This window comes from Nyctereutes procyonoides, unplaced genomic scaffold (genome assembly GCF_905146905.1).
Source record: "Nyctereutes procyonoides isolate TBG_1078 unplaced genomic scaffold, NYPRO_anot_genome, whole genome shotgun sequence".
Lineage (NCBI taxonomy): Eukaryota > Metazoa > Chordata > Mammalia > Carnivora > Canidae > Nyctereutes > Nyctereutes procyonoides.
In genome coordinates, this window is record NW_026575131.1 from 57,775,042 (window position 1) to 57,802,895 (window position 27,854).

At 65.6% G+C, this 27,854-nt stretch overlaps 3 protein-coding genes across 9 annotated transcripts in view; 2 read left to right on the forward strand and 1 right to left on the reverse strand.

Moving 5' to 3' along the window:
• The window catches only part of SBNO2 (strawberry notch homolog 2), a 46,414-nt gene extending 33,680 nt beyond the window's left edge, over positions 1 to 12,734 (forward strand). For all 7 annotated transcript variants that reach the window (XM_055343062.1, XM_055343061.1, XM_055343060.1 and 4 more), the window contains 25 exons: positions 1 to 155; positions 257 to 390; positions 467 to 557; positions 637 to 780; positions 2,523 to 2,640; positions 2,752 to 2,857; positions 3,237 to 3,390; positions 4,120 to 4,296; positions 4,773 to 4,870; positions 5,243 to 5,325; positions 6,323 to 6,514; positions 6,693 to 6,862; positions 7,418 to 7,549; positions 8,125 to 8,260; positions 8,346 to 8,458; positions 8,538 to 8,609; positions 8,689 to 8,797; positions 8,955 to 9,029; positions 9,123 to 9,266; positions 10,247 to 10,341; positions 10,430 to 10,522; positions 10,638 to 10,769; positions 10,963 to 11,039; positions 11,225 to 11,415; positions 11,507 to 12,734. In XM_055343062.1, coding sequence (XP_055199037.1) covers positions 1 to 155; positions 257 to 390; positions 467 to 557; positions 637 to 780; positions 2,523 to 2,640; positions 2,752 to 2,857; positions 3,237 to 3,390; positions 4,120 to 4,296; positions 4,773 to 4,870; positions 5,243 to 5,325; positions 6,323 to 6,514; positions 6,693 to 6,862; positions 7,418 to 7,549; positions 8,125 to 8,260; positions 8,346 to 8,458; positions 8,538 to 8,609; positions 8,689 to 8,797; positions 8,955 to 9,029; positions 9,123 to 9,266; positions 10,247 to 10,341; positions 10,430 to 10,522; positions 10,638 to 10,769; positions 10,963 to 11,039; positions 11,225 to 11,415; positions 11,507 to 12,000 — 3,485 coding nt within the window. In that variant the 3' untranslated portion in view covers positions 12,001 to 12,734. The remainder of the gene's footprint in view (positions 156 to 256; positions 391 to 466; positions 558 to 636; positions 781 to 2,522; positions 2,641 to 2,751; positions 2,858 to 3,236; positions 3,391 to 4,119; positions 4,297 to 4,772; positions 4,871 to 5,242; positions 5,326 to 6,322; positions 6,515 to 6,692; positions 6,863 to 7,417; positions 7,550 to 8,124; positions 8,261 to 8,345; positions 8,459 to 8,537; positions 8,610 to 8,688; positions 8,798 to 8,954; positions 9,030 to 9,122; positions 9,267 to 10,246; positions 10,342 to 10,429; positions 10,523 to 10,637; positions 10,770 to 10,962; positions 11,040 to 11,224; positions 11,416 to 11,506) is intronic.
• Positions 12,735 to 13,943: 1,209 nt separating this feature from the next.
• GPX4 (glutathione peroxidase 4) lies at positions 13,944 to 16,270 on the reverse strand. The gene is made up of 7 exons (XM_055343091.1): positions 16,114 to 16,270; positions 15,185 to 15,279; positions 14,964 to 15,108; positions 14,723 to 14,874; positions 14,621 to 14,645; positions 14,265 to 14,324; positions 13,944 to 14,185 (listed from the first exon to the last, which is right to left on the reverse strand). The coding sequence occupies exons 1-7, from the start codon at positions 16,195 to 16,197 to the stop codon at positions 14,153 to 14,155; spliced, it is 594 nt and encodes a 197-aa protein (XP_055199066.1). The 5' UTR covers positions 16,198 to 16,270; the 3' UTR covers positions 13,944 to 14,152.
• A 5,403-nt stretch (positions 16,271 to 21,673) lies between these two features.
• POLR2E (RNA polymerase II, I and III subunit E) lies at positions 21,674 to 26,218 on the forward strand. Its single transcript, XM_055343089.1, has 8 exons — positions 21,674 to 22,306; positions 22,531 to 22,705; positions 24,176 to 24,291; positions 24,705 to 24,785; positions 25,214 to 25,272; positions 25,372 to 25,450; positions 25,563 to 25,640; positions 25,755 to 26,218. Exons 1-7 carry the CDS (start codon positions 21,719 to 21,721, stop codon positions 25,626 to 25,628), a joined length of 1,164 nt encoding a protein of 387 aa, XP_055199064.1. The 5' UTR covers positions 21,674 to 21,718; the 3' UTR covers positions 25,629 to 25,640; positions 25,755 to 26,218.
• The last annotated feature ends 1,636 nt before the right edge of the window (positions 26,219 to 27,854 follow it).

Consider the following 27,854-nt stretch of genomic DNA (forward strand, 5'->3'; position numbering starts at 1 on the left):
CCAAGATCGGGAAACAGCATCCGGACCGCGTGGTGGAGACCAGCACACTGTCCAGTGTCCCACCGCCAGATATTACCTACACGCTTGCCTTGCCCGCTTCGGACAGCGGGGCCCTGTCGGCGCTGCAGCTAGAGGCCATCACCTACGCCTGCCAGGTGACCCCGGGGCTCCCGTGCGGCCCACGTCCCGTGTGGGAGGCCCACCAGGCACGGGGAGGCCCAGCCTGCCAGGCCCTGACCGCCTCCCTCGCCCGCAGCAACACGAGGTCCTGCTCCCCAGTGGGCAGCGGGCCGGCTTCCTCATCGGCGATGGCGCGGGCGTCGGCAAGGGGCGCACGGTGGCCGGCATCATCCTGGAGAACTACCTGCGGGGCCGGAAAAAGTCTCTGTGGTGAGTGTGCCCTCCACCCTCCACCCAGGCGGGCGGGGGAGTGGGCGCCGTGGCACCCACCAGCCTGCACCCCTAGGTTCAGCGTCTCCAACGATCTCAAGTATGACGCAGAGCGCGACCTGCGGGACATCGAAGCCCGGGGCATCGCGGTGCACGCGCTGAGCAAGGTGGGTGGGGTTGCCCCTCCGGCGGGGGGGACCCTGAGCTCAGTCCGGCCGCACCCCCACGCCCGCCCCTCTCTCCCAGATCAAGTACGGCGACAACACTACCTCAGAGGGCGTCCTCTTTGCCACCTACTCTGCCCTGATTGGGGAGAGCCAGGCCGGCGGGCAGCACCGCACGCGCATCCGCCAGATCTTGGAGTGGTGCGGGGAGGCCTTCGACGGCGTCGTATCCTGGCTGGAGGCGGGTCTAAGGGAGCAAGGGGCCAGGCGGGTTAGGCGGGTTAGGCGGTTAGGGGGTAGTGAACTGGAGGGCCGGAAAGCCAGAGGGGGGTGTGGGTCTGGGGGTCAGAGGGAGGGGCGGAGCCGTGGGTGCAAGGAATTCCGGCAGGAGGTCGCCCCCAGGGCGCACTGTTGTCCTCTGCTGTCTGCCCGGCCTCCTGGCTCCAGCAGGCCAGACCCCTGACCACAGGCGTGGGAAGGGGCCCGGGGGGGCGGGTGCCTGTGGCTGCAGGAATAGGGTGGGGAGCACCTCCTCCCCTCCCCCTCCACTAGGGGGGCAGCTAGGGGACAGTGGGGCCGGAGGCCCAGCTGCGGGGCTGGGGGCTCTGCTGGCCCGTTGGTAGGTGTTGGTATCCGTGTGGGCTCCAGCTACACGCAAGAAGGTCCAAGTACAAGCGGGGCAGTCTGGCGTGGGTCGTGTGTTAACCGCTTGTCCGTCACGCACATCGGGCGTCGGCAGCACTCTGCCAGCAGATCCCCGTCTGTCTGCCCCAGTGAGGTGCCTGGTGTGGGGCCCACGGCCCTTACTGGGGGTTTCTGCTCTGCTGCCTGCTCCATACCCCGGGGCCCTGCCCCCTGGTGTGCCTGCTGTCTCTGCACCGCTGCCGCTGCTCTGCTCTGGGGCAGGGCCCGGCCCTCACTGAAGGGTTTGGGGGCGGGGGGGGGGGGCTCTGCATAGGATGTTCCGCCCCAGACGCTGTGCCCTGTGTACCTTGGCACATCACTTTCCTCCTCCCTGGGCATGTTTGCTCATCACCACGTGTCCTGCCGCCCTGTCCTTACTCAGCCATTTCCCTGTATCAGGGACACTGCGGGGGTTTCCAGCGTCCCTGTTGTAAACAGCCCTGAGTGGTCGGGCCCGGCCGAGCTGCCCCATCACTGCTTCTCTTTCCTCGGGCCCGTTCCCAGAAGCGGGGTGACTGGCCCCAAGGCCATCCGGCACTCTCCAAAAGCCCCTGTCGCTTCTGGTCCCAGCCACAGATAGGAAGAGGGACGCTGGCCCTCTGTGTCCTCACAGTTCGATGGGCAGGTCACGGGTTTACTGTGGTCAGACACTGGCCGGGCTACAGAGCGGCTCCCACGGGCCTCAAGACAGGACCGGTGACCCCTCTGCACGCACCGCCTGGCCAAATGACAGCACGCAGAACACCCCCGGGGGCTGCGTGCTTGCTCCGTGCTCCTGCCGCTCAGTCTTGTTTTCGTAAATTCTCCAGTGAACTTACACACACGTCCTATGTATACGTGCACACGTGTGTGCAGGAACACCCCGCTTTAAAATAGGTTCACGATCCGCGTACTTGCGTGGACCGTGCCTCCCGCACCCCGTGCTGCAGTCCGTTAGCTCAGTGCCTTCAGCATCTGCGGGCAGTTACGCAGACACCCCACAGAGTTCCTCCTCTGGGGGGACAGCGACAGCCAGGATGCCGGCCTGCTCCCAGCCCGCCCCCCGTGCTCAGAGACCCCATTTCTCTGCTCACTGTGTGCGTGTCTGCGTCGCCGTGCTCCCTAAGGTCTTCATAAAGGCATCACCGTCAGCCGTGCACCAGCAGTGCTCGGGAGGGCCTCCTGCCTGTTCCCCCCTCGCCCCAACGGCCTCCAGGCACCTTGCTGAGGTCCCCCTGGGGCATCAGGCCAGGGCCTCTGGGGCTGCCCGCCTTCCAGAACAGTCCTTAACCCCTCCCGCACCAGATCGTGTTTGACGAGTGCCACAAAGCCAAGAACGCCAGCTCCACGAAGATGGGCAAGGCTGTCCTGGACCTGCAGAACAAGCTGCCCCTGGCCAGGGTGGTCTACGCCAGCGCCACAGGTGGGCACACAGGTGGGGGTGCTGTATCCAGTCCTCGAGTCCTTCCTGGGGCTGTGTCCAGGGCCCTGACCTTGGTGGGCCAGAGGAGCTGACCACAGCGCCCCAACCCAGGTGCCTCTGAGCCCCGGAACATGATCTACATGAGCCGCCTGGGCATCTGGGGCGACGGCACGCCCTTCCGAACCTTTGAGGAGTTTTTGCACGCCATCGAGAAGAGGTGGGTGCCCTTCCCTGCCCGAGATGGGCTGGCGGGGACCATCGGGGCCCTGCTCCTCACACACTGGGGCCTGATGTCGGCTGTGCTTGCTCCACCTCCTGGCCTGAACTCGTCCAGCAACCAGAGGGATGGATCTTAAATGTCCGATCTCACCCTCTGTCTGCCCGGTGCTTCCCATCACTCTAGGGGACGGAGCCCCTCCTGGGCGCCTGCCCCTCCTCGGCCCAAGCTGAACAGGGAGCCTTTGCATGTGCACCCTCCACTGTCTGTGTCCTTGGCCCTTCCTCACCCGCAGCTGTGCCTTCCCCCCCCTCACCAAGTCACTCTGTTGATCAGTGGGACCCAGCACGTGGTCGGGTGGCCCTGTCTCTGTCCACAGGGGTGTGGGTGCCATGGAGATCGTGGCTATGGACATGAAGGTCAGCGGCATGTACATTGCTCGTCAGCTCAGCTTCTCCGGCGTCACCTTCCGCATCGAGGAGATCCCGCTGGCCCCGGCCTTCGAGCGTGTCTACAACCGCGCGGCGCTGCTGGTAGGTAGAGCGGTGGGAGCCTCTGCGTGGACACGTGTGTATGCTTCCCATCGGAACCGTGCCCCTGTCACCTTCGGAATCTGTCATCAGAGGGCCCCTGACGGCATTTGTCGGGCCCGCCTGCCTGGTCTTTGGTTGGAGGCCGGCGCCTCGATGGCGTGGGCAGCTCCTCCGGGACTGGAGTGATGTGGGCGTGTAACCGGGCCCCCACCAACCCTCCCACCATGTCAGGAGCCCGTGTTCCTGGGGCTCATGGCAGTTTCCCACATCCACGTCTCTGCATGTGGCATGGCCACCTCTTCTTTGCGTGCGGGTGGGCTCCCTCGTTCTCACGGGCAGAGTTCACCTGCGGCGGGGCCAGCCCTGAGCATCCGCCCTGACGGTGTGCTAGAGGATGTTCTCAGCTCGAACCACAGTAGGGCCATCTCCCCACACCCCATTGGGTCCTTCTCTGCGGGGCGTCCAGCACTGGGCCTATCTGCCCGATGCCAGGAGCGTCCCCACTGTATGCCCAAGTCTGGGGGTCCTGAGGGCCCCGTCCGTTCTCCTGTGCGGCCTGAGTGTGCCGTTTCCCCGCGGCCTTGCCAGCATTGCACATCTCAGTTTTTTGACGTTTCCTACGGTTAGGTATCGGTGGTCTTCTGCTCAGCCGGGTGGGGGCCGGCGGGCCTGGGTAGGAGCCGGGTAGCCGCTGGGCAGCAGCAGGCTCAGCTGGGCATGTCCTTGCAGTGGGCCGAGGCCCTGGGCGTGTTCCAGCAGGCAGCCGACTGGATCGGCCTGGAGTCTCGCAAGTCCCTGTGGGGCCAGTTCTGGTCGGCCCACCAGCGTTTCTTCAAGTATCTCTGCGTTGCCGCCAAAGTGCACCGGCTGGTGGAGCTGGCCCGGGAGGAGCTGGCCCGGGACAAGGTGAGCTGGGTAGCTGCAGCGCCTGGACCTGCAGGGCTGCCTGGACACTCTGCCCCTGTCCTCTCAAGAGCCAGGCAGGGGCTCAGGGCTTTGTGGTTACAACAGGACCCCCGTGTCCGTGTGTGGCTGGGCTGAGCCTATGAGGACAGTGTGTGGCACCAGTGATGCCGAGGCCCAGAAGGCTCTGGTCCTGCCTGACCAGCTCCCCTGAAGCGCGTGACAGGCACGGCCTTGCCGCAAGTCCTCCATGTCCAGACAGGAGGAGCTGGGCAGGAGCCAGGGCAGAAAATAGGAAGAGGGTCCAGGAGGGCGGAGGCCAGCTGTCTGCTGCCGTGTGGAGTTCTGGGGTGGGTCTGGGTATGGGGGGCCTGGCAAAGGGTGCAAAGAGAGAAACTGAGGCCAACTCTGGGGCTGGGCTTGGGAGCCTGGGGGTCCCAGAGCCCAGCTTACCCCCACCCCATCCCCACCCCCCCAAGTGTGTGGTCATCGGCCTGCAGTCCACGGGTGAGGCTCGGACCCGGGAGGTGCTGGACGAGAAGGATGGGCAGCTTGACTGCTTTGTCTCTGCTGCTGAGTGAGTGATGCCTGCCGTCCACAGGGCAGGTGGTACAGTCAGTCCTGGGACAATCCCCCCACGTCTCCCCATGTGACAGCCGGTGCCTGGTGACCCCAGCCATGAGAGCCCAGGGGTGCCTCTGCTCAGACACCAGCCCAGCCCCCAGAGTCTCCAGTTTTAAAACCAGAAAGACTAGCCACGGGTGACCCCAGGGCTCAGAAGGTGCTGACAGAGGGACCCGGGTTTCAGGACGAGGCTCCCAGCTGCCCACTCCCCGCACCCCCCACCACTGCCTCCCCCACCGCCGCCCGCCCTCCCTGAACCCCGGGCCTCCAGCTGGGCAGCATGACCCTCTTTGTAGCGGGAGTAAATTCTGCCTCTTGCTTTCAGGGGCGTCTTTCTGTCGCTAATTCAGAAGCACTTTCCTTCAACCAAAAGAAAGCGAGAGAGAGGAGCAGGCAGTAAGAGAAAACGTAAGTGCCCCCGCCACGGCTGGCAGCCTCTGACCCCTGACCCCACACAGCCTGGCTGGTGGCCCTTCCAGGTTTCCCTGTCGGCCCGGCTCCGGCCCGGGGCATCCGCCCCTCTCTGCTGCTTGCTGCACAGCCTGCGGGGGGTTCTGGCCCTCAGCCGACCTGCCTGCTGACACCCACCCACCCCCTGTGCAGGGGTGAGGGTGATTGGCGCAGAGGCCACCCAGCACAGCGTCCCAGGAGAGAGCCCCGGGCGGCTAGCAGCCCCCAGGCACTGCCCACCAGGGAGTCCCCGACGCCAGCAGGGCCCCAAACCTCCCCTCAGCTGCCAAGTTAGCAAAAAACAGGATGGTGCACTTAGCTCGTCCTCAGGCAGCCCCTGTGGCCTCCAGCATCACCCTCAGATGGCGGGGGTGAGGGTGCAGGGTTCAGATTCTGGCACCTGGGGCCGTGATGGGGCTCGTGAAGAGCATCCCTGGATGAGGTGTTTACCCTCCTTCCGGTGGACGCTGAGCATCAGCTCACCATGGGAAGTGAGGCTCAGGGCAAGCAACTCCCCTGAGCTCACACAGCCAGACCTGGGAGACATAGTCCCCCCTCCCAGAACGGGGCCTCTGGGGCATCCTGGACTATGGGAGTGCACGTAAGGTGCCTGGACCACCATCTTCTCGGGACCTGGACACATCCTCTGCCCACCCGCCCAGCTTGCCTTGTGAGGTCAGGGTGGCCTCCCGGGGCACCACCCCAGGATACAACGTAGTGTCAGGAAATTAGATGGGGACGTTAAAACTGCCCCTTTACACCATGCCCGGGCCAACGGCAGGCCCCAGGAGAGCAGCCCAAAGCCGGACAGGACTGGAGGCTCGGGCCCCTAGTGTTGTAGCACGTGTGCCTGGCCCCGGCTGCCCCCCTCCCCATGTGGGGCGTCGCCGGGAGCTGGGCCCTCCAGGAGGGAGGAGCAGGCCGGGCCTCCGTGAGCCTGGCTGTTTGTGTGCAGGGCGGCCACGGGGCCGCGGGGCCAAGGCACCCAGGCTGGCGTGCGAGGCGGCGGGCGTGATCCGCATCAGTGATGACAGCAGCACAGAGTCAGATGCCGGCCTGGACAGTGACTTCCACTCCTCCCCCGAGTCCGTGCTGGACGACGACGTGCTCATCTTGGACGCCGTGGGGCTGCCGGCCGATGACCGCGGTGAGGCCCGCAGCCCGGCATTTGGCACTTTGCAGACGGGGGGAGACGGGCTTGGGGAGCTGGCAGGGCCGTCCCCAGAGGCAGCGGGTTCACGCCAGCAGTCTGGGCTGAGGGACACCCTCCCGTGCGCCAGCCGTCCTCTGCTATGCGTGCTACCCCTGACCCTCTGGCCCTGCAGGGCCCCTGTGCCCCCTGCAGCGGGACCCACATGGCCCCGGCATCCTGGAGCGTGTGGAGCGGTTAAAGCAGGACCTGCTGGCCAAGGTGCGGATGCTGGGCCGGGAGCTGCCCGTCAACACTCTGGATGAGCTCATCGACCAGCTTGGGGGCCCTGAGCGGGTAGCCGAGGTGAGCTCCTTGGGGCCCCCACCTGGGTCAGGCTCTGAGGCCCCCTGGTGGCCACCCCAAGTCCCCACCCAGCACGGTGGGGCCGGGTTCAGGCCCGGAAGCCCCAAGGTCCGGCCTCCATTGCCCAGCCCACCAGGCCCAGGTGGCTGCTGGGGACTCTCCTCCTTCGACCACTGACACCTGGTCCCCTGCTCCCCGGCCCAGCTCTGCACCCACCGTCCCCACACACCCTCATGTGCCCCAGCCTGCCTTCCACCTACACGACTGTACCCCTTCCTGGGGTGTCCTGTGGTGGCCAGCCAGGTCTGTTTCTGCCCCAGGCAGCCGTTTTACAATAACAGACTTAGGATGGAGTGAAAGTCGTGCTGGCGGGCTGTGGGCAGCTGGGGTCCCAGGGCAGAGGCCGTGTCCTGGCTCAGGCTCCGCAGCCCGCCCCTTCCCTGCACACACACTCAGGAGCCTGGGGGCACAGGTGCGCAGGCAGGGAGTCAGGCCTGCACGACCAGCCCCTGTGTGGCCTCAGCAGCTGACTGTCGTTCCCCTACCCCCACCCAGATGACCGGCAGGAAGGGCCGTGTGGTGTCCAGGCCCGACGGGACAGTGGCCTTCGAGTCTCGGGCGGAGCAAGGGCTCTCCATTGACCACGTGAACCTCAGGGAGAAGGAGCGCTTCATGAGTGGGGAGAAGGTGGGGGCCGTGGGGGTGGGGCTGGGGGGCCGGGAACCTGTGAACAGGTGCTCCTGCCAGTGTTGGGGGGAGCCTGTGAGGACCCCGTGGGACCAGGGAGGTGCAGGGTTCCTGAGGGGCTGACCCCAGGATCACAGACCCTTGCAGCCCCTCCTGGGTGTGTGTGCATCACGCACGGGCGTGTGTACGTGCCTGCGGGTATGTGTGAGTGTAAGGGCACGTGTGCACGTGTGCCTGAGCGGGGCCCCTGCAGTGTCCCTGGCCATCCCACCTTCAGTCACTGGCACCGGTGCTGTCATTGCTCAGTGGCTTCTCTGAGGCCTTCCCTTGAAACCCAGCGTGGGATGAGGGTGTGGGCAGGGCCGGCCGCTCCACTCCACCCAGGGTGGGCCGGGGGCAGCTGGCGGCGGCCGGGGGCAGCCGGGACTCCACTCATGGCCCACATGGGCTCCCTCATGGACACACGTGTCAGTTTTCCTTATGGGTCGCCCTAAACGAGCCCTGGTGACCCAGCGAGGCGGGCAGGGCACAGAGGAGCGGGCAGGCTGCCAACTGTCCCGTCCGCATACCCGTAGCTCGTGGCCATCATCTCCGAGGCCTCCAGCTCCGGCATCTCCCTCCAAGCTGACCGCCGCGTCCAGAACCAGCGGCGCCGGGTCCACATGACACTCGAGCTGCCCTGGAGCGCTGACCGTGCCATCCAGCAGTTCGGTGAGCCCCACCCCAGGACGCCCTGCCCCAGGCCACCCCGCCCGCTGCCGCCCGGTGGTCCCTGAGAGCCCTGCTCTGCTTCCAGGCCGGACCCACAGGTCCAACCAGGTCTCTGCGCCGGAGTACGTCTTCCTCATCTCGGAGCTGGCGGGGGAGCGCAGGTTTGCCTCCATCGTTGCCAAGCGGCTGGAGAGCCTGGTGAGTGGGCGGGTGGGGCTGCGGCGGGACACCGGGAGGGGCGTGGGCAGCTCATGACGGCCTTCCCCGTCCCGGGCAGGGGGCTCTGACCCACGGGGACCGGCGCGCCACTGAGTCCCGTGACCTGAGCAAGTACAACTTTGAGAACAAGGTACCTGGAGAGGGGCCGGGGCAGGAGAGGGGGTGGCCTGGGCCCAGGCCCCCCTGACCTCCCTTGTCTGTCCACTCAGTACGGCGCCCGGGCCCTTGGCTGCATCCTCACCACTATCCTGAACCAGACTGAGAACAAGGTGCCGCTACCCCGGGGCTACCCTGGAGGAGATGCCGCCTTCTTTCGGGGTGAGCTGGGGGCAAGTGAGGGGCCCTGAGCTGTTCGGGGCCCTGGGAGGGGTGCACTGGATTTGTGTGCAAACACTCCTGCCACGCACACTTACCAGGGGGGAGGGCTGGGGAGGGGCCGGCAGGGAGCAGACATGCGAGGCCCTGCCTTCCACAGACATGAAGCAGGGCCTGCTGTCAGTTGGCATCGGTGGGCGCGAGTCCAGGACGGGCTGTCTGGATGTGGAGAAGGGTGAGTACTGGGCGCAGCCCTGCGGTGGGGAGGCCCCTGGGGCACCGTGGGGGCCCCTGACACAGCCTGAGCGCCGCCCCCCTCGCCCACCAGACTGCTCCATCACCAAGTTCCTGAACCGCATCCTGGGGCTAGAAGTGCACAAGCAGAACGCCCTGTTCCAGTACTTCTCTGACACCTTCGATCACCTCATCGAGATGGACAAGAAGGAGGGCAAATACGACATGGGCATCCTGGGTGAGGGCAGCTTCCCCGGGGGGCTCAGCTCAGGGTCCCCAGGCAGGGTCCTGTCGGTGACAAAGGGATCTCCAGAGCAGGAACGTCCCCCATGGTACGGTGCCTGCTGCAGTGCCACCCTCCCAGCAGATGGGGACAGCGAGGCCGGGCCTGGGCAGTCCCCACCCCCAGAAGCCACTGGCAGGGCCCGAGGTACAGGATCAGGGGCATCATGGAGACCTCAGGAGAGCGGGTGCTGCTGCAGCAGAGTGCTGTCCTGTGCTGGGGGTACCACATGGCCCCGTTCTCGGGTGTCCCCCAAGGCCTGGAAAGTTTATTTAGATGCACTGCATGTACTGGCATGCTTGGCATGCTGGTGCTGAGCCTGCCACGCTGGCTCTCATTGTCCCGAAGGAACCTGACGGCCCGTGGCCCACAGGCCAGGCCCCCACCAGAACAGCAGGGGCCATGGGGCTACAAACCCACCAGAAAGGGGCCAGAGTCAGTATTTTTAGCTTTGGCGGCCAGTCTCTGAGTGTTCAACTTGGCCCTGGTAGTGAAAGCACAGACTATGGGAAAAGGAACGCTCATGTGCCAGTAAAACTTTACTCATAAATCAGTGGCAGTGTGGTCTGCTGACTCTTACATAACCACCATCCCACGACAGCCGCACAGAGAGGGGGCACTGTTGTCTGTAGTCACACCTGTGAGTGTCCAGCAGGTGCTGGGCGGGGGCGACCCCAGGCCACCCTGGGAGGGGCCGCTTCCTATCCAGGCTGCTGGGTAGGGTCGGGGCCAGGCCAATGCTGGGGAAAGCCGCCACGGTGCTCCCTGGTGGGCATCTCTGGGTGGACCTGAGAACTTGGGGCCCCCTACAGCCCAGAGCCCAGAGCCTGCTGAGCCACACACGGCCTCAGGGCATGCTGAGACCCATGGAGCCAGGACCTGCCCTGGGGGACCCCCGGGCAGGAGGGTCTCACCCCTGCTTGTCCTCCCCGCAGACCTGGCTCCAGGCATTGACGAGATCTATGAGGAGAGCCAGCAGGTTTTCCTGGCTCCCGGGCACCCGCAGGACGGGCAAGTGGTCTTCTACAAGGTGAGCAGACACTGGCCCACCCAGCATGGCAGGCCTGGCCCCACCCCCGGGGCCCCTGGCCCTGCTCTAAGCGCACATGCTCTCGCAGATCAGTGTGGACCGCGGCCTGAAGTGGGACGAGGCTTACGCCAGGTCGCTGGAGCTGACGGGCACCGATGATGGCTTCTATCTCTCCTACAAGGTGGGTGGCCGCGAGGCCCCGACAGGTCCCCAGGGGCAAGACCCCAGCCACAGGGAGCATGGTGGGCAAGGGGCGGCAGCCCGTACGTCCCGGCCTCATGTGTACCCCTGCCCAGGTTCGGGGCAACAAGCTGAGCTGCCTCCTGGCGGAGCAGAACCACGGCAAGCACTTCACCGTGTATAAGCCTAACGTGGGTCGGCAGAGCCAGCTGGAGACGTTCGACAGCCTGCGCCGGAAGTTCCGCCGGGTACAAGTGGGGCCTGGGGCCTGGGGCCCGGGGCTGGGGTGCAGGGCACCTATTCCTCCAGTGTCCTGGGGCGGGGCCTCGGTGGGCGCTTCCCCGGCTGCCAGGAGCAGGAGGAGCAGGCCTGGGCCGCTCTGCACCGGGAAGCGTGGACGGTCTGCCCGTCCAGGTGGCTCATGTAGCTGCGTGTCCCCAGGTGACAGCGGAGGAGGCCAGGGAGCATTGGGAAAACAGCTACACCTTCTCGCTGACGCACTGCAGCCACACGGCATGGTGAGGGCGGGGTGGGGCGGGGTGGGATGGACCGGGCGGGGATGGCGCCTCCTCTCCACTGCCCGTACTGGGCCGGCTGGAGGGGGCGTGTCCGGGTCAGCACCTGGACCGTCCGGACCCCCCTTCCCCGGGAGGGGGCGTGGGGGGCGTTTCGGTGTGAGCCCCGCCCGCCCGCCCGCCCGCAGGAACCGCCACTGCCGGCTGGTGCAGGAGGGCAAGGACTGCACGCAGGGCCTGCGGCTGCGGCACCACTACATGCTGTGCGGGGCCCTGCTGCGCGTGTGGGGCCGCATCGCCGCCGTCATGGCCGACGTCACCAGCAGCAGCTACCTGCAGATCGTGCGCCTCAAGACCAAGGACAAGAAGAAGCAAGTCGGTGAGCGGGGGAGGGGGGGGCACGCCGGCGGGGGCGGGGGCGGGGGGCGCGGGCGCCCCGCGGAGGCCCTGACCCGCCGCGCCGCCCCCAGGCATCAAGATCCCGGAGGCCTGCGTGCGCCGAGTGCTGCAGGAGCTGCAGCTCATGGACGCCGACGTGAAGCGCAAGAACGCGCGCGGCCGAGGCTTCCCCGCGCCGCCGCCCGCCCTGCGCCCGCTCGCGCTGCCCTGCGGCCCCGGGGAGGTCCTGGACCTCACCTACAGCCCGCCCGCGCAGGCCTTCCCGCCGCCCTTCGCCTTCCCGCCCCCGGACCCCGCGCCCGCCCCCCGCGGCCCGCCGCTGGGCGCCCCCGACGCTGCCGCCGACCCCGCCGCCCTGGCGCACCAGGGCCGCGACATCAACTTCAAGGAGGTGTTGGAAGACATGCTGCGCTCCCTCAACGCGGGGCCGCCCCCCGGGCCCCCCGGGCCCCCCGGGCCCCCCGGGCCGGGCGCAGGGGCGGTGGGGGTGCCCGGCGGGGGCGGGGGCGGGGCCCCCGAGCGGCAGAGCGTCATCCAGTTCGGCCCCCCCTTCCCCAACTCCTAGGCCGGGCGCGACCCACAGCCGGCGTCCGAGAGGAAGCTCGGTTTCTGCAATACGCACCGCGTCCGCGGGGACTCGGTCTTCTCCCCTCCCCACGTGGGTGGTGCACAGGGCCCTGGCGCCCGAGCTGACCACGGGGAGGGGCTGCGGTGCCCTCCTGCAGCTCCGGAGGCCTCCACTGCTGTGCCTTCCCTGCCGGCGGCTGGGCGGACCCTGGCGACGCCGCCCGCCCTCCGGGCCCTCCGGGCCCTCCGGGGCAGTGCAGGTCCCACTCAGGATGACTCGGGGTCTAGACTCGGGGTCTAGGCTCGGGCAGGGCCTGAGGGAGGGGGGGCCCCAACCTCCCTGTGCCTGTCTTCTCCTCCCCCCCCAAGGCCTAGGCAGGGGCTCCCCACCCCACCTCACCCCACCCACCCTTACGGGGCCTGGTCTCACCCGAACCCCTGAAATCCACAAAACTGGGTGGCCCCAAGAGCTGGAAACTCAGGAAACCCCAGGTGCTCAGGGCCCTGCCTTCTCTGGGGGGCTCCATGGGACAGACCCTCCCCCCATTAATATATGCAATTCTTCCCCACTCTTTGCTCCCTAAATTATTGCCCGGCCACCTCTCCCAGGCCCCAGAATCTGACGTGGAGCTGGCGGTGTGGACGGGCCCCTTGGTTTCTATGTGTATTTATAATGAATTCAAGTGTACATATGTAAAGAAATCTTTTTTAAATATATGTGCCTTTTCACTACTTCCCAGGTTGTCTGCTTCTCCAGCCTGCAGAGACCGTGAGGACGGGGAGGGGGCCCTGCATGTGTCCTCCAGGAGCATTTAGCAGATGCCCACAGTGACCTCACGCAGGGGAGGTCGAGGTGGTTGTCGCCTGTAGAGGGCACCGAGGGTGGGTGGGACCAGCCCACTCCTCTCGCTGACCCAGGTGAGGACAGGGCCAGGCTGGAGAAGACAGTCCCTGCCCCGAGGGGCCATTGTCTACTGTTCTGCCACCAGCGCAGTAGGCCAGCGGTCTCTGAGCTGTGCCAGGCCTCATGGGGGTGCTCTGAGACCAGTCCGTCCCTCTCTGCTGGGCACAGCTGTGGCCTCTGCTTTGGTTTTTTCCAAGGCTGCGTCAGAGAGTTTTGGTGCGGGCAGCTGGGGTAGCCCGGGAGCAGGAGGGCCCAAGAGCCGGGCCCTTCCTGGAAGCCACGGGAAGCATACCTGGGTCTGGCCTGTCACCAGCTAGAATGTGGACAAGTGAGGAGCCAGGAGACCCCAAGAGAGCAGCTTAGGGTGGTTGGGCTTGCTCTTAACCTGCTTGTTCCAGTTCTCCAGCCCCGTTCCTCAGCTACTGACCTTTACTGCCATAGTAGAAATTGGCATTTGGTTGGGAGGGGCAGGCTCAGCCACCCTCCAGCCATGCTGTCCCCCACCCCCTAACCAGGAGGGCTCTGGAGCTGCAGGCAGAAGGCTTGTGCCCCCTGCCCAAGGGTGCACAGGTGTCCATCCAAAGGATCCTCCTGGGGCAGGGGGTGGGGGGCTGTAAGTAACACTCCCCTCCCTCTGCCAGATGAGGCCCCAGGGGCAGGCCTGGGTGCCCGGGCTCAGTGTTCAACAATGAGGCCAGTCTTCAGAGTAGCCCTGCCCAGCGTGGCTCTGTGCCCAGACCAGCCTGGCCTGCTGCTCAGCCCCAGGTGCCTGGCTCCCCCAGGGACAGAGCCACCAGGCCCAGGCCCCCTGACCTCCCCTCTGGGCTCTGGACAGCGGTCTCGGGGCAGCTTAACACCCTGGGCCAGGAGGAACAGCCAGTAATTCCTATGATCTCCCCCAGATCAGCTCTGCCGGGCTCAAGGGGTGGGGCTGCTAAGATTAGCATCGGGGCCCCAGGGCCGGTAGGAGAGCCTGGGGCCCACAGCACCTGCCCCCGCCCCCGCCCCGCCCCAGGGAGGCAGCAGCACAGGGCAGGCCAATTTGTACGTTTTATTCCCACAAGATAACGGGGGGGAGGGGGGGGCCAAGCCTCAAGCCGGGCAAAGGAACCTTCCTCCGGCAGGGGGTGCACGCCGGGTTCTCGAGTCTGCCCCACCAGCGGACTGGTTTTTAGACAGACCGTCATGGGTGCCGGGTGGAAGGCTCCGAGGGGCAGGGGCCGTGGGGAGGCGCATACTTGTGGAGCTAGAGGTAGCAGGGCAAGTCCTTCTCTATTACCTGGGGGGGAAAGGGGGGGTCAGGGGTGGCCTCTTCCCTCGGCCCCCACCCCCAGCGGGCTTGCAGGAAGGGCACCTACCAGGGGCTCTTCCATGGGACCATACCGCTTCACCACACAGCCATTCTTGTCAATGAGGAACTGCCCAGAGAGGAACCATGTCAAAATGGGGAAGCCACGGGAGGGTGTGTGTGGGGGGGAAGCCACAGGGGTGGCGGAGGGGGGAAGCCACGAGAGGGTGGGAGGAAAGCCATGGGGGCAGGGGGAGAGCGTTGGGGTGGGGGAGAAACCACCGGAGGCTGGGGGGATCCTGCCACAGGGGCTGGGAGCAAGCAGCACCCCCCCCACCCCGCTGGGCCAGGGCTGGAGCACCTTGGGGCAGGGCCCAGGGGCAGGAGCAGGCCCTGGACGCAGTGCTGGCCTGTCCCAGCTCTTACCTTGGTGAAGTTCCACTTGATGGCACTACAAAAGACACGTGAAGTCAGACGAGTCCCCCCAAACGCCTGCGCCCCCCTCCCCTCCCCTGGCCTCCCACTCACTTTCCCAGGACGCCCCTCCCCTTGGGCTGGATTTTCATCCACTTCCACAGCGGGTGAGCATCGTCTCCGTTCACGCAGATCTTGCTGTACATATCGAACTTGACATTATAGCCAGCGGCGAACTCTTTGATCTCCGCATTGCTCCCGGGCTCCTGTGGCAGGCGGTGCCGGGGTGAGCGAGAAGCCGACCGCCCGCCCCCGGCCCCCGGCCCCCACCCCCCGCCCGCGCACAGCCACGCACCTGCCTCCCGAACTGGTTGCAGGGGAAGGCCAGGATGCGTAAACCGGACTCAGCATGTCGGGCGTGCAGGTCGACAAGCTGAGTATAGTTTACGTCCGTCTTGCCTCACTGCGAGGCCACGTTGGTGACGATGCACACGAAGCCCCTGGAGGTGAGGGGGGCAGTCAGGCCAGGTCGGGGCCCCCGCTGCCCTGCCGGCCCCCCGGGGCAGAGGCACCCACCGGTACTTGTCCAGGTTCACCACGCGTCCATCGATGTCCTTGGCCGAGAACTCGTGCATAGACTGAGCACAGCGCCAGTCGTCCCGCGCCGCGCACTGCAAGGCAAGGGCGCCCTGAGCAGCGCGGGGGCCTCGGGGCGCGGAGCCCGGAGCCCGCGGCTGCCACCTGGCCCCTCGCCGGGCCCGGCCCGCCCCGGCCCGCCCCACCCCCGCCCCACCCGCCCCCGGAGGAGGAAGGGCTCCCAGGCGGGGCCGCGCCGGGAAAACCAAGTCCCCGGGGCGCGAACGCAGTGACGGCCGCTCCTCCTCGAGCGCGCACGCCCCTTGCCCCGCAGCGCACGTCGGACCCGAGACCCCGAGGTCCAGAGACGCCGGGGGCCCCGCCGGGCCGGGGGGCGGGGGGCGCGGGGCGCACCGGGTCCGCGCACTCCGCGCCGCAGCCCTGCCAGGTCGCGGGCTCCGCCTCCCTCGGGGTCTCGAGACCCGTCTCCGCCCGCCGGGGGCGCGCCCTCTTGCGCCCGCAGGCCCCAGCCTTCCGCCGCCGGGGAACTCGGCGCCGCCGCCTGCCCGGCAACCGGCGCCGCTGCCCGCGGCGGCCCGAGGACCCGGCGGCCGCGCGGCCCATGCCCGCCCGCGTCCGGCCGCGCCTGTGCCCACCGCGGGCCGCGCGGCGGGAGGGGACAGAGGGCCGGTAGCCAGGGCGCCCGTCTGTGACGCCTCCGCGCGGGCCCGGGGCGCGCGGGGGGAGGGGCGGGTGCGCCGCCCGCCGGGTGCCCCCCCCCCTCGCCGCGCCCGGCCGCCCACCCCCCCCCCGCGGCCACCGCGCCACGACCCCGCGCGGCCCGCAGGCGCCCAACGGGGCCCCCGCCCGACCCCCGCGGCCCCGGGGCCCGCCCAACGGCCGCTGGCCCGCCGCGGCGCCGCGCTCACCATGGTGCTGGCCAGGCCGGGCGCGGCCAGGGTCCCGCACAGCAGCGCCGGCTTCAGCAGGCGGCACAGGCGGCGGAGGTTCATCGCGGCGGCGGGGGCGCCGGAGGCAGCGGCTCCTCCCCTCGCTGAGCCGACCAATGGACGCGCGCCGGCGGGCCTCGCCTCCCCGCCCTAGGCCACGCCCACCGGCGCCCTCATTGGTCCGACGCGCAGACGGGGCGGACGCGTGGTGACGCCGACCAATGGGAGGCCGGCATGAGGGTTGGGCGGGGGCGGGGCTGGCCCGGGGGCGGTGCCACGGCTGTGGGCGACTGCGCATGCTCGGCGGCGGGCGGGCTGCGGGAGGCCGCGGGCGGCGCGTTGGGACGGGGCGGGGGCGGGGGGGGGCGGTTGCCCGGGTCGTTGCCCGCAGCGCCACCGGCGGCCCGAGGTCCCGCTGCAAACCCGTGGCGGGGCCTCGAACTCGCAGGGAAGTCGCCCCAGCTCTTTGAACACTGGAGGGTTTTCTTTTAAAAGTGCATAAAATCAAAGGGGGTCCGGGCCCGCTCGCTCGCGGCTGCAGCGTGGCCCGCGGGCGCAGCGAAGGCCGGGGCCCAGGTCGCCCCTGGGGCGTGAGCCGGGGCCCCGCAGCGGCGGACGGTTAGCGGGCCCGGCGGCCGCGAGGACGCGCAGGTGCGCGCCGTGCAGGTGCGCCCGAGGGAGCCTGCGCGGCCCGGGGGGCGTCGCGTGCGCCCGGCGCGGGGGGGCTCGGCCTGCGCGCTCCCGACTTGTGTTCACCGCGGGCCCGGGCCTCCGGCGCGGAAGAGAGCCCCGCCCGCTCTGGGGGACCGAGCCACGGATTCCTCCGCGGGCCGAGCCGCCCCCGCCCTGCCGGGCCCGGACTTTGACCTCTGGTCCGGAGGCTGCCGTGAGCTCGCAGCGCTGGGACCCGCGTCCTGCCCCGCTCCGCCCGTCCCGGAGCGAGGCTGCAGGGCCCCGGGGCAGGGCTCCCCGCGCTCGGCTCGCTTGGGGGAGCGGAAGGCCCCCCCGCCTGTGAAGCAGGCCCGTGCGAGTGCACAGGGGCCCGGCCGCGAGCGTGGTGGTAGAGGCAGCGGGGCGGAGAAGCGCGCCCCCGGGCCGGCTTGCTCCACTCCGGGTTGCACAAGCGTCCTCACGGGGCTTCCTCCCTCCAGCCCGGGGCCAAGTTCTCAGCGTCACCCCTTGGACAGGGCCCCCACGGTCCTTTCCCTGAAGGCACCATGCCCCCAGCCCGCCTCCCCGACCCTGCGCTTGGCCGGGGAGCCTGCCCGGCTGGGGAACACTCCGGCTTCCGAGGTTGCTGCAGTCGTGACCTCTGTGCAAAGCTGGCCCCGACGTGGTGGTTTCAGGGGGGCCAGAAAAACAGCCCGGGCGGGGCCCTTGTGGGCCCCCGCCCAGTCCTGAGGCCCGAGCTGCGGCTGCGGCTGCGGCTGCCTGCGGGAGGCGAGCCCCAGGCTGTGGCAGGGGTCTGCGCTTTGGCCGGTGACACTGCATTTTGCAGGGGCAACGGAGTGCAGGGGAAGTCTCAGGGCTCCAGGAAGGCTTCCCGGTGGCGGTCCCCTGTGTCCCCAGTGAGGAGGCTGAGCTGTCCACCGGCTATAGGCGTTTTCAAAGTGGAGAGAAACAATCCGCCTAACATAAAATTTACTATTTAGCCATCTTAAAGGGTACAGTGGGTTTTTGTTTGTTTGTTTGTTTGTTTGTTTGTTTTTTAGTGTATTTAAAACGTCGAGGCGCCTGGGTGGCTCAGTCGGTTAAGTGTCCCAACTCTTGATCTCATGTTAGGTCTTGATCTCAGGGTCATGAGTTCAAACCCTGTATTGGGCTCCCCAGGGTGGAGTCTATCTTAAAAAACTAATAAAATAAAACGTACAACCATCACCTCTATGTAATTCCAGAACATTCCAGAAGCCTCTCCTATTAGCCATCACACCGTCCTCCTCTCCAAGCTCCTAACGACCACAAGCCCCCTTCATGTCCATGGATGAGCCTGTTCTGGGTGTTTCACACATGTGGAATCACACACTTCGTGGCCTTTTGTGTCCGGTTCGCTCCTTGAGTGACGTGTGTTTAGGATCCTTCCCCAGGATAGCATATGTCAGTGCTTCACTCCTGTTTGCCACCAAGTAACGTTCCCTTGTGCGGATGGACACACTGTGCTTATCTGTTCCTACGTTGATGGTTGATGGATATTTGGTTGTTTCCACCTTTCCGCCTTGTGATGCTGTACAAGTTTTTGTGTGGGCATATGTTTTCATTGCTCCTTGGTACGCCCCTAGGAGTGGAATCACTGGGTCAAATGGTGTCATGTTTAACTGTTGGAGGAGCGGCCAGACTTTTTTCCACAGCATCTGCTCCGTTTTACATCCTCACCCACGAGTGTACGGATGGTGGCGGGATTTCTGGGCCTCGGGCCCTGCCATGTGGTACAGCGTGGTGAGGGGTGCGAGGGAGCAGGTCACCACTCTGTGTCTCTGTGTCCTGGTGCTGAGGGCACAGTCCCTGGACTCGAGTCACTGGAATTGTGCTCAGGCCTTGCCAGCCTCTCTGGGGTCCTCAGGCCCACTTGCTCCCCTGAGCCCTGTCTCCTCTCTTCCCGTCTAACAGCAAGACTACCTACTGTCCACGCCCCCGTTGCTGTAGCTACTTGCCAACCATACCTGACCCTCTCCGGGAACCATCCAGGCCAACCCTTCTTGGGCCCAGCCTCCCCCACCCGGCCCCAGGTTCCAGCAATCCCACCCACTCTCCTCGCTCAGATTTGCTCCTCATTCCAGCCGCTTCTCCCAACCTAAAGTCTGCTCCTAGCCCTCTCCCTGTCCTTTGGCCCCCTCTCCCCTTGGCATCATGGCCACATCTCCAAATCCTTTCTTCCCATAAATCCCACCCGGGCCAGGCGCCCTCTTGATCCGCCCTCCTCAGGGTAACCAACAGTGTCTGCTTAGCTAAAGCCCTGCCTACTCTTCAGGTCTGCTCAGATTCACTGTTTGGTGGCTTTGGTGATCGCTGTCTCCCTCCCTCCTCCTCCTCCTCCTCCTCCTCCTCCTCCTCCTCCAGACACGTTCTTCACCCCTGTTCCAGAGCACCTGGCACCTCCTGCTGCCCTTTCTTCTACCCGAGGAGCACTCGTGTAACACTGCTGGCACCAGGGTGCTGCAATCGTTAGCCAAGTCCCCCGTGAAGTGGGTGCTGTTCTTGTCCCTGTTCTGTAAGGCAGGGGGAAAGGAGGCCCTTAGGCACAAGGTTGAGTCATGGGCCTCGGTTCACACAGCAGGATTGGCCGCTGCTTCGGGGTCTGTGCCCTCCCCTCCTCTTGGCCTCTGAATCTTGGCAAGGGTTCGGGTCTGTTTGGTGACCTCATCCAGGCTCCAGGCTCCAATGACTCCCACATGCCTGTCTCTACTTGGACCTTGCCCTGGATTCCGGACCCATACCCCGCTGTCTCCTCCACATTTCTCCTCAGGTCGACAGGAACCTCTTCATTCTTCCTTTCAGTTTTAATTTTAACTTACTTTTAAAGTAATCTCTACACCCAATGTGGGGCTGGGACTCACGTGCCATCAACTGAGCCAGCCACGTGCTCCTGGAATGCCTTTCTTTTTTTCTTCTTTAAAAAAATATTATTTAGTTTGTCTTTAAAGATTTTATTTATTACACACACACACACACACACACACACACACACACACACAGAGGGAGAAGCAGGCTCCACACAGGAAGCCCAACGTGGGACTCGATCCAGGGTCTCCAGGACCACGCCCTGGGCCCATGTCAATGCTAAACTACTGAGCCACCAGGGCGGCCTTTCTTAAGATTTTATTTAAGATTATTTATTTTAGAGAGAGAGTGCATGAACGAGTGGGGGGACGTGCAGAGAGAGAGGGAGAGAGAATCCTAAGCAGACTCCTCACTGAGTGGGGAGCCCGACTCGGCTTGGGGCTCAATCCCTGCCCCTGAGACCATGACTCCAGCAAAATCAAGAGTCAGAAGCCGAGGGGCACCTGGGTGGCTCCGTGGTGGGGCGTCTGCCTTCGGCCCAGCGTGTGACCCTGTGGTCCCGGGATCGAGTCCTGCATCGGGGTCCCCATAGGGAGCCTGCTTCTCCCTCTGCCTGGGTCTCTGCCTCTCTCTCTCTCTATCATAAATAAATAAAAATTAAAAAAAAAAAATAAAATAAAATAAAAAATAAAATGCCTACGAGCCTCAGTTTTCCCTTCCGTACAATGGAAATGGAGTGTCCCGGCTTCAGAGGGTGAGCTGAAGCCCTGAAGGGACGGCCGTGCTTGCAAGGGGCTTGGCACCGCTCCTGGGCGCGGCGAGTGTGTGCACCCTGTCCTGCCCGCTGCGCCCACCGGCCTCTGCCTGCAGCCCCAGCCCCGTGGGCGCGCGCCCCAGTGGAGGCCGTCAGGAACTTCCTGCTCAGGGATGCATCCCCAGACACTGCGAAGGAAACGGGCCAAGTCCCCTCCGTCCCAGGGAGACGGAGCATAGAAACCAACCGTGAACACAACAATGACATTAGAAGGTGACAGCGTGATGGAAGAAGTAGATGGGAGGTTTTCAGGTTTCAAACAGGGGGACTCGGGACGCCCAGGTGGCTCAGTGGTTGAGCACCTGCCTTCGGCCCAGGGTCTCATTCTGGAGACCCGGGATCGAGTCCCACGTCGGGCTCCCTGCGTGGAGCCTGCTTCTCCCTCTGCCTGGATCTCTGCCTCTCTCTCTCTCTCTCTCTGTGTCTCTCAGAATAAATAAATAAAATATTTAAAAAGGAAAAAAAACAATCAAGGGACTCAGGGAAGGCAGGGAGCGAGAGGGGTGGCAGCAAGAGGTCAAAGGAGAGGGAGCAGCTGTAGGAACGTCAGAAGAAGGGCGTATCCGCCAGAGGGTGCAGTGCGTGCAAAGGCCCCGGGGCTGCACTTTGCCTGCTGCGTTGGCTGCAGGAGGCCCCAGGGGACGGGGGAGGGGAGGTCAGAGGCTGTCTTGGGGCAAACCTGGGGCAAACCTGGGAGGCCTCGTTGATTGCCTTGAAAAGCCCGGGTTCTCCTTTGCTGTTGCTGCATTTCAGCTGAGAGATGGGGGAGGGGGACGGGAGGGAGAGGGCCACAGATGGGGGCTCACGTCGGCGCCCGCAGTTCTGAAGGTGGAGGGTTTGCAGTCGGACAGGGTGGACAGGATGTGGAGAGAAGCAGGAAGGAGCTGCGGAGCTGCCGGCCCAGGGCGGACAGACCAGGGAGAAACGGGTGTAGACGGCAGATAAGAAACGGGCTGGCGGAGGGGGTGCGGGGGCGGGGGGGGGGGCATCCGTTGCTTAGGCTTCTGACTTTTTTTTTTTTTTAATTCTCGAGAGACAGAGAGACAGAGAGAGGGAGAGGCAGAGACACAGGCAGAGGGAGAAGCAGGCTCCACGCAGGGAGCCCGACGTGGGACTCCAGGTCTCCAAGGTCACGCCCTGGGCTGCAGGCGGTGCTAAACCGCTGAGCCACCCGGGCTGCCTTTTTTTTTTTTTTTTTTTAAGACTATTTACTCCTGAGAAACGCTGGGGGAGAGGCAGGCTCCTGCGGGACCCGATGCGGGACTCGAGCCCAGGATGCGGGGATCACACCCCGAGCGGACGCTCAGCCACGGAGCCACCCGGGCGACCCGAGGCTGCTGCGCAGTAAGGCGGCGGCGACGCCCAGCAGCGGGACGCGTTCCTGGTGGGGGGCCTGACTACATGCCCAGCCGCCTCGGGGAGGCGAGCCGACCGCTGACCCCACCCTGGCCTCAGTTTCCCCGCCCACACCTCGCCTCCGCCCTTCCGCATTCCAAACTCCCCACCCACACGGGCATCGGGCGGAAACCACAACTCCCAACAGGCCCCGCGGCCGAAACCCCGCGAGAACTGCCGAGGCGAGAGTGGGCGGTCCCGTCCGCTCGGCTCTGGCTCCGCCCACCGCCGCTCGCAGAAGGCCCGGGCTGCCCTCGGCGCTGCCGCCCGCGAAGGTCTCTGGAGTCCGGCGTTCGCTGCGGGCAGCCCCGCGCAGGGCGGCCGGGGGGCTTGGCCAGGGCTCGGCGCAGGCGCAGTGAGCGCGGGCCCCCGCCGCGGGCTCAGGCGCGCGGGTTGCGAGCGGCGGCCGCCATGGACGACGAGGAGGAGACGTACCGGCTGTGGAAGATCCGCAAGACCATCATGCAGGTGAGCCCGCGCGGTCAGGGCGGCGGCGGGCGCAGCTCGGAGCTTCCGGGCGCGCTCGGCGGGTGCGTCCCGGCCTCTGCGGCCCCTTCCTGCCCGGTCCCCACGCGCTCGGCGGCGCCGGGGCCGCGGCCCTGTCCGTCCTTCTCCGCGGTGACGTCATCCGCCCGCGCCGCTCCCGCCCTGCCCTCTGTGCCCGGGGGTCACCCGGCTGGTTCTCCCTGCAGCTGTGCCACGACCGCGGCTACCTGGTGACGCAGGATGAGCTGGACCAGACGCTGGAAGAGTTCAAGGCCCAGTTTGGGGACAAGCCGAGCGAGGGGCGGCCCCGGCGCACGGACCTCACGGTGCTGGTGGCCCACAACGACGACCCCACCGACCAGATGTTTGTCTTCTTTCCAGGTGAGGGTCGCGCGGGTCCTGGGTGGCTGCGTGACTCCTAGGAGTCCGCAGCCCTAGTGCAGCCATCCAGGGGCGGCCGTGGCAGCTGCGTGAGCCGGTGTCTACACCCGCCCCCCGAGTGCCCAGCCTGCTGCGGTCGGTGCCACGGGGTGCTGATCGGAGTCCTGGGTTCTGTTCCCCGCTGACTGTTTGTTCAGTGCAGCCGGGTTGTCACAGGCCTCCCCGGGGGGCCCAGCCGCCTGCCCAGAAGCAAGGGCGTCGGAAACCTTTGCAGGAGGGACCCGCCTGGTGCTCGAGCAAACTCGTCCCCGTGTGTGGGTCGGCCTGTGGCAGGGCCCTCCCTGGAGTGGGCCCCGGGGCGCCCGTGTGCTCCAGTGGGCCACAGGTCGGGACTGAGCGGCCGTGCTGGTCCACCTGGACCGCCGCGACTGGGCACCGCAGACCGGGCGGCTTCAGCAGCAGCCTGACCTCTTCCGGGGCTGCAGGCAGGACGTCTGAGACCAGGGTGTGCACAGGGCTGGGTCCCCCTGAGGCCTCTCCCTGGCGTGCAGGCGGCCGTCTTCTCTGTGAGCTCCCAAGGTCGTGCCTCTGTGTGCGTGTGCTGTCGTGTCTGACTAAGGCCCACCCTGACGATCTGGTGTAACCCCTTCTTTTTTTTAAAAAAAAATTTTTTTTTATTTATTTATGATAGAGAGAGAGAGAGAGAGGCAGAGACACAGGCAGAGGGAGAAGCAGGCTCCATGCACCGGGAGCCTGATGTGGGATTCGATCCCGGGTCTCCAGGATCGCGCCCTGGGCCAAAGGCAGGCGCCAAACCGCTGCGCCACCCAGGGATCCCTGTAACCTCTTCTTGAAAGATCTCAGTTCCAAGTACGGTTGCACCCGAGGTCCCGGGGGTTAGGATTGTAACACGGGGATTCCAGGGGACACAGCTCAGTCCCTGACACTGCACGTCAGGTGAGCAAGGGTCCGAGGGAAGAGCTGTGATGGGGCAGATGTGCTGCACCGCACGCACGCGTCCTGGCAGTAGGCACCCAGTTGCTCACCTTCCACCAGGCTCAGAGGGTCCAGCAGGTCTTGGCCCCTGGACAGTGGTGAGTGTGAGGGTTCCCACCCTGGCCGTGCAGGGAGGGGGTTTGGTCCCTCAGGTCAGCTGCTTCATCTGAGGATATTCAGATCTTGGACCACGTAGGTCCCCAGATTCAGCTTCCAGGGAGGGATCCACCAAGTGGGTAGATGCAGGACACCCCTCAGCTCCACGGGGGATGGGGGGGAGGACTGGCACCCTGGTGGGTTCCCTGGGGCCCTAGAAAGAGGGGGCTGGTCCAGAGAGGCACTGCTACACCTTGGCAAGGTCGAGCTGGAGCCCGTGCGCCCAGCAGGGTGGAAGTGAACGAGCAGGTGAGTGAGCAGGGCCCTTGGGGCAGGAGGGGCTCTTGCAGTGTAGACCTCTGTGTGTTCTGTCCCCAGAGGAGCCTAAAGTGGGAATCAAGACCATCAAGGTGTATTGCCAGCGGATGCAGGAGGAGAACATCACCCGGGCCCTCATCGTGGTGCAGCAGGGCATGACCCCCTCCGCCAAGCAGGTGGGCACGCTGCTCGTGTTGGCCACACGTCCTCATGGGCCCCAGTATCTGGGGATCTGAGAAGGAGCGGCTCTCCCGTGTGGGGAGAAGCCAGAGCGGGGAGGTGCCCTGCATGGGTGCCAGCATTCCTGTGGGTGAACAGGTCCGAGGAGGGGCTGCTGTTTGGGACGGAGGGCCAGCTCTGTGCGCTCGTCCCTGCAGGGTTCTCTACGTCACACCAGCACAGGGACAACTGCGGGAGCATTTTATTAGGTGTCACAGTTTGTGTCAGGTGGTCTCTTCCTCCCAGAGGAGCTTCACTGACCTGACACGTGGGAACCCCCTTTGGCTCCCACCTGCCCTCAGCCCCTGGGAGAGATGGCGTGGCGGCGTCTTGGCCCTTGGCTGTGCTTGAGGGTCAGCCTCTCTTCCAGTCCCTGGTTGACATGGCCCCCAAGTACATCCTGGAGCAGTTTCTGCAGCAGGAGCTACTCATCAACATCACGGAGCACGAGGTGAGGGCCTTCGTGGGGGTTTGCGGGAGGGGAGGCTGGACGGCTGGTGAGGTAGCACCTGCCCGAGCACGGGGAGGGCCTGGGGATGCACCAGGTGCCGTGGCTCCCCTTTGTGGGGAGGAGGAAGCAGAGCCGGAGTCTCAGTGAGGCCCTGGGCACTTGCCAGGTGTGCAGTCAGGCAGCTGGGGGGCAGGGGGTGGGGTCTGTCCAGGGACCCCTGCACTCCCCAGGTTATACCCCCCAGGCGCCTGCAGGCCATAGCCCCTTCCCCCCAGGCGTGGAGTCAGGAGCAGGGTGGGGTGGCAGCTGGGACCCTTGGGTGGATGGTTGACTCCATGGAAACAGCCTGTGGCTCTCTGCTCCCCTTTCCCGTGTGGGGGCACCGTGGGGCCTGTCACACCCACAGACTCAGTTTCCCCTCTCGACAGCTGGTCCCAGAGCACGTCGTCATGACCAAGGAAGAGGTGACAGAGCTGCTGGCCCGATAGTATCCTTCAGCCCATCCCCTGGGACCCCATTTCCCCGCCCCCGGGCTCTGCCCCCCCTCTCCCCCCCGCCCAGCTTTTTCCCTGACTGAGTGTCTCAGCAAACTCCGAGAGAACCAGCTGCCCAGGATCCAGGCAGGAGACCCCGTGGCACGCTACTTTGGGATAAAGCGAGGGCAGGTGAGAAGGTCCACCCCGGCTCCCATAGAGCCGCGGCCCTCAGTCCTGCGGGCTCCTTGCCCGGGCCCCGCTGTGAGCCCCTACTCCAGCCCCCCCCCTCGCACATCCGCAGGTGGTAAAGATCATCCGGCCCAGTGAGACCGCGGGCAGGTACATAACCTACCGGCTGGTGCAGTAGCACCTGGCTCAGGTGAGCTGCGCCCTGTGGCCGCGGGGCCCGGGCGGGGGGTCCGCGCCTCCCTGTTGGGTGCAGGAGGGCCTGTGTCTGTCCTGGCAGTGAGCCTTTTCTTCCTGTTCCTCTCAGTCGTCTGTCACCTTCCGGGGGGGCGCGGAAGTGGCCCCACTTCGCACTCGGCTGGTCTCGGCTCACAGCACAGACGTGACGCCTGGTTGTGCCGCTCCCGCCCGCCCGGCAGCCCAGAGACCAATGGGGGCTGTGGCCACCGTCCCCACACTGCGCGCCGGGTGGCTGGCCTGCCCTGTGGGAGCCACGGCCCTCAGGAACCTCACTGCTGCTTCTGGGTGCTGAGCCCTCGCTGGACCTGGCACAAGCTGCCTCCGGGGGAGGGACGGGAGGCCACAGGGAGGCCCGCAGGCGGCCGGTGACAGCAGTCCTGGGTCAGGTTTCTGGCCGCCCGGCACTGTGCTGTCACCGTGCCCCGTGGGTGGCCCTGAGGCCTCTGTCTGTGAGCACAGCCCAGCAGCAGGGAGCCAGTCGCTGTTTGATGTTGGGCGTTTTTAAAAATTAAAGGTGTTTGAGTAAACAAAGCGGCCTGTGTGAAAAAACGAGCCTTGCGGTGAGTGGCCTCACTCTAGGCGCTCGACCCTGGGCTGCCCCCTCGTTCCGTGGCACCTGCTCTCTGCGACGGTGGCTGCGTTCCGTCTTGTGCCTGGGAGGCCTCGGGGTGGGGGGGCACGTTAGGCGGCAGCGCTGCCAGGCTTGCCCGTGGCTCCCCTGTCCCCGTTCCCACATCAGCGTTTGGGGTCGGGTTACCCGGTTTCCCAGATTGTGTCTGATTTCAGAAAGAAAGCCTTCCTGGTCGGGGGTCGGGGTTTACCTGTGTGTTGCCAATTAGCTGAGCTGTGACTGGCGAACCGCGCGGCGCACCATCTGTGGCCCTTCAGCACCGCCTGTTCTAGAGCTCTAGGGATCGTCATCTCCCCAGAAGCAACCCTGGCCCCATCAGCAGCCTCCCCCTGGCCCCTCTACTCCTCCCCAGCTCCCAGCCTCCCCAGGCCCCTCCCCGTGCGTGGACGAGCCCGTCCTGCACGTGTCACACGCGTGGACTCCCACCCCACGGGGCCTCCTGTGTCTGGTTCCTTCCCTGAGTGTCGGGGACTCAGGGTCCTTCTCCTGGGCAGCGTGTAGGGGGGGCCTCGCTCCTGCTTGGGGCCGGACGTGCCCATCTGGGGGACGCCCTGTAGCTCCAGCTGTGGGTGCACACGCTTGCGTACCCGATTACCCTCCAGTGGACACTGGGTTCGTCCACTCGCCAGCAGTCGTGGATAACGTTGCCATGTATGTTCACAGGCAAGTTTTGTGTGGAGGTGTGATTTTATTTTATTTTATTCTATTCTATTTATTTTATTTTTATTTTATTTTATTTTATTTTATTTTTATTATTTTATTTTTGTGTGGAGGCTGTAGAATTGCGGGGTTGCACGGAAGCTGGTTGCCCGCTGGTGGAGAAACCACCGGCTGTTGGGCGCGACGGCAGCCTTCCGTCCTGTTCCCTCACCCCGGCTGCACTCGCTGCCGGCCTCTGGGGCGAGGTGCAGCCTCCCTGTCCTTGTGACTCTCCCCGGTGACTAACAGCGTGAGCAGCGCTCATGTGCTCAGAGGCCACTGGCTTGTCATCTGGAGAAAGGTCTGCTCGGAGCCCTCGCGAGGCGTGTAGTCGGGCCGCTGACTCCGTCCCCCTGGCACGCGTCCACACGTAGGTGTGCAGGCCCCTTATCACGTGACACTTGGCGGAAGTGTGTTCCACATTTTAGATTTTTTGTATATCTGTTCGTAAGTTTGCTGTGTTGACACTTTGCCTTAAACTCTGGGGTTGACTCCTGGGCCTGTATGAGCCACTGCACGTCGCTCTCAGGCAGACACAGATCCCGATACTCTCTTGAGTAGCCCGCGGGTCGTCCTGGGCGAGTGCGCAGGGAGGGGGCTGCTTCAGGGCCCCCCTCCTGCGGAGCCACCCAGGTGTTAAACGTTCTCCTTGGTGGTGTGTCTAGCAGTGGTGCACACGTCCCCTGCCCCCCCCCCTTGGCCAAAATACAGATAGGACAGATCCCACTCCCAGGAGGTCCCCAGAGGCAGCCCGTCCACGGAGACAGGAGGTGGTGGGAGCCGGGGCTGGGGCAGGGGGCGTGGGGTCAGTGCTTCCTGGGGACGGGGCCTCTGTGT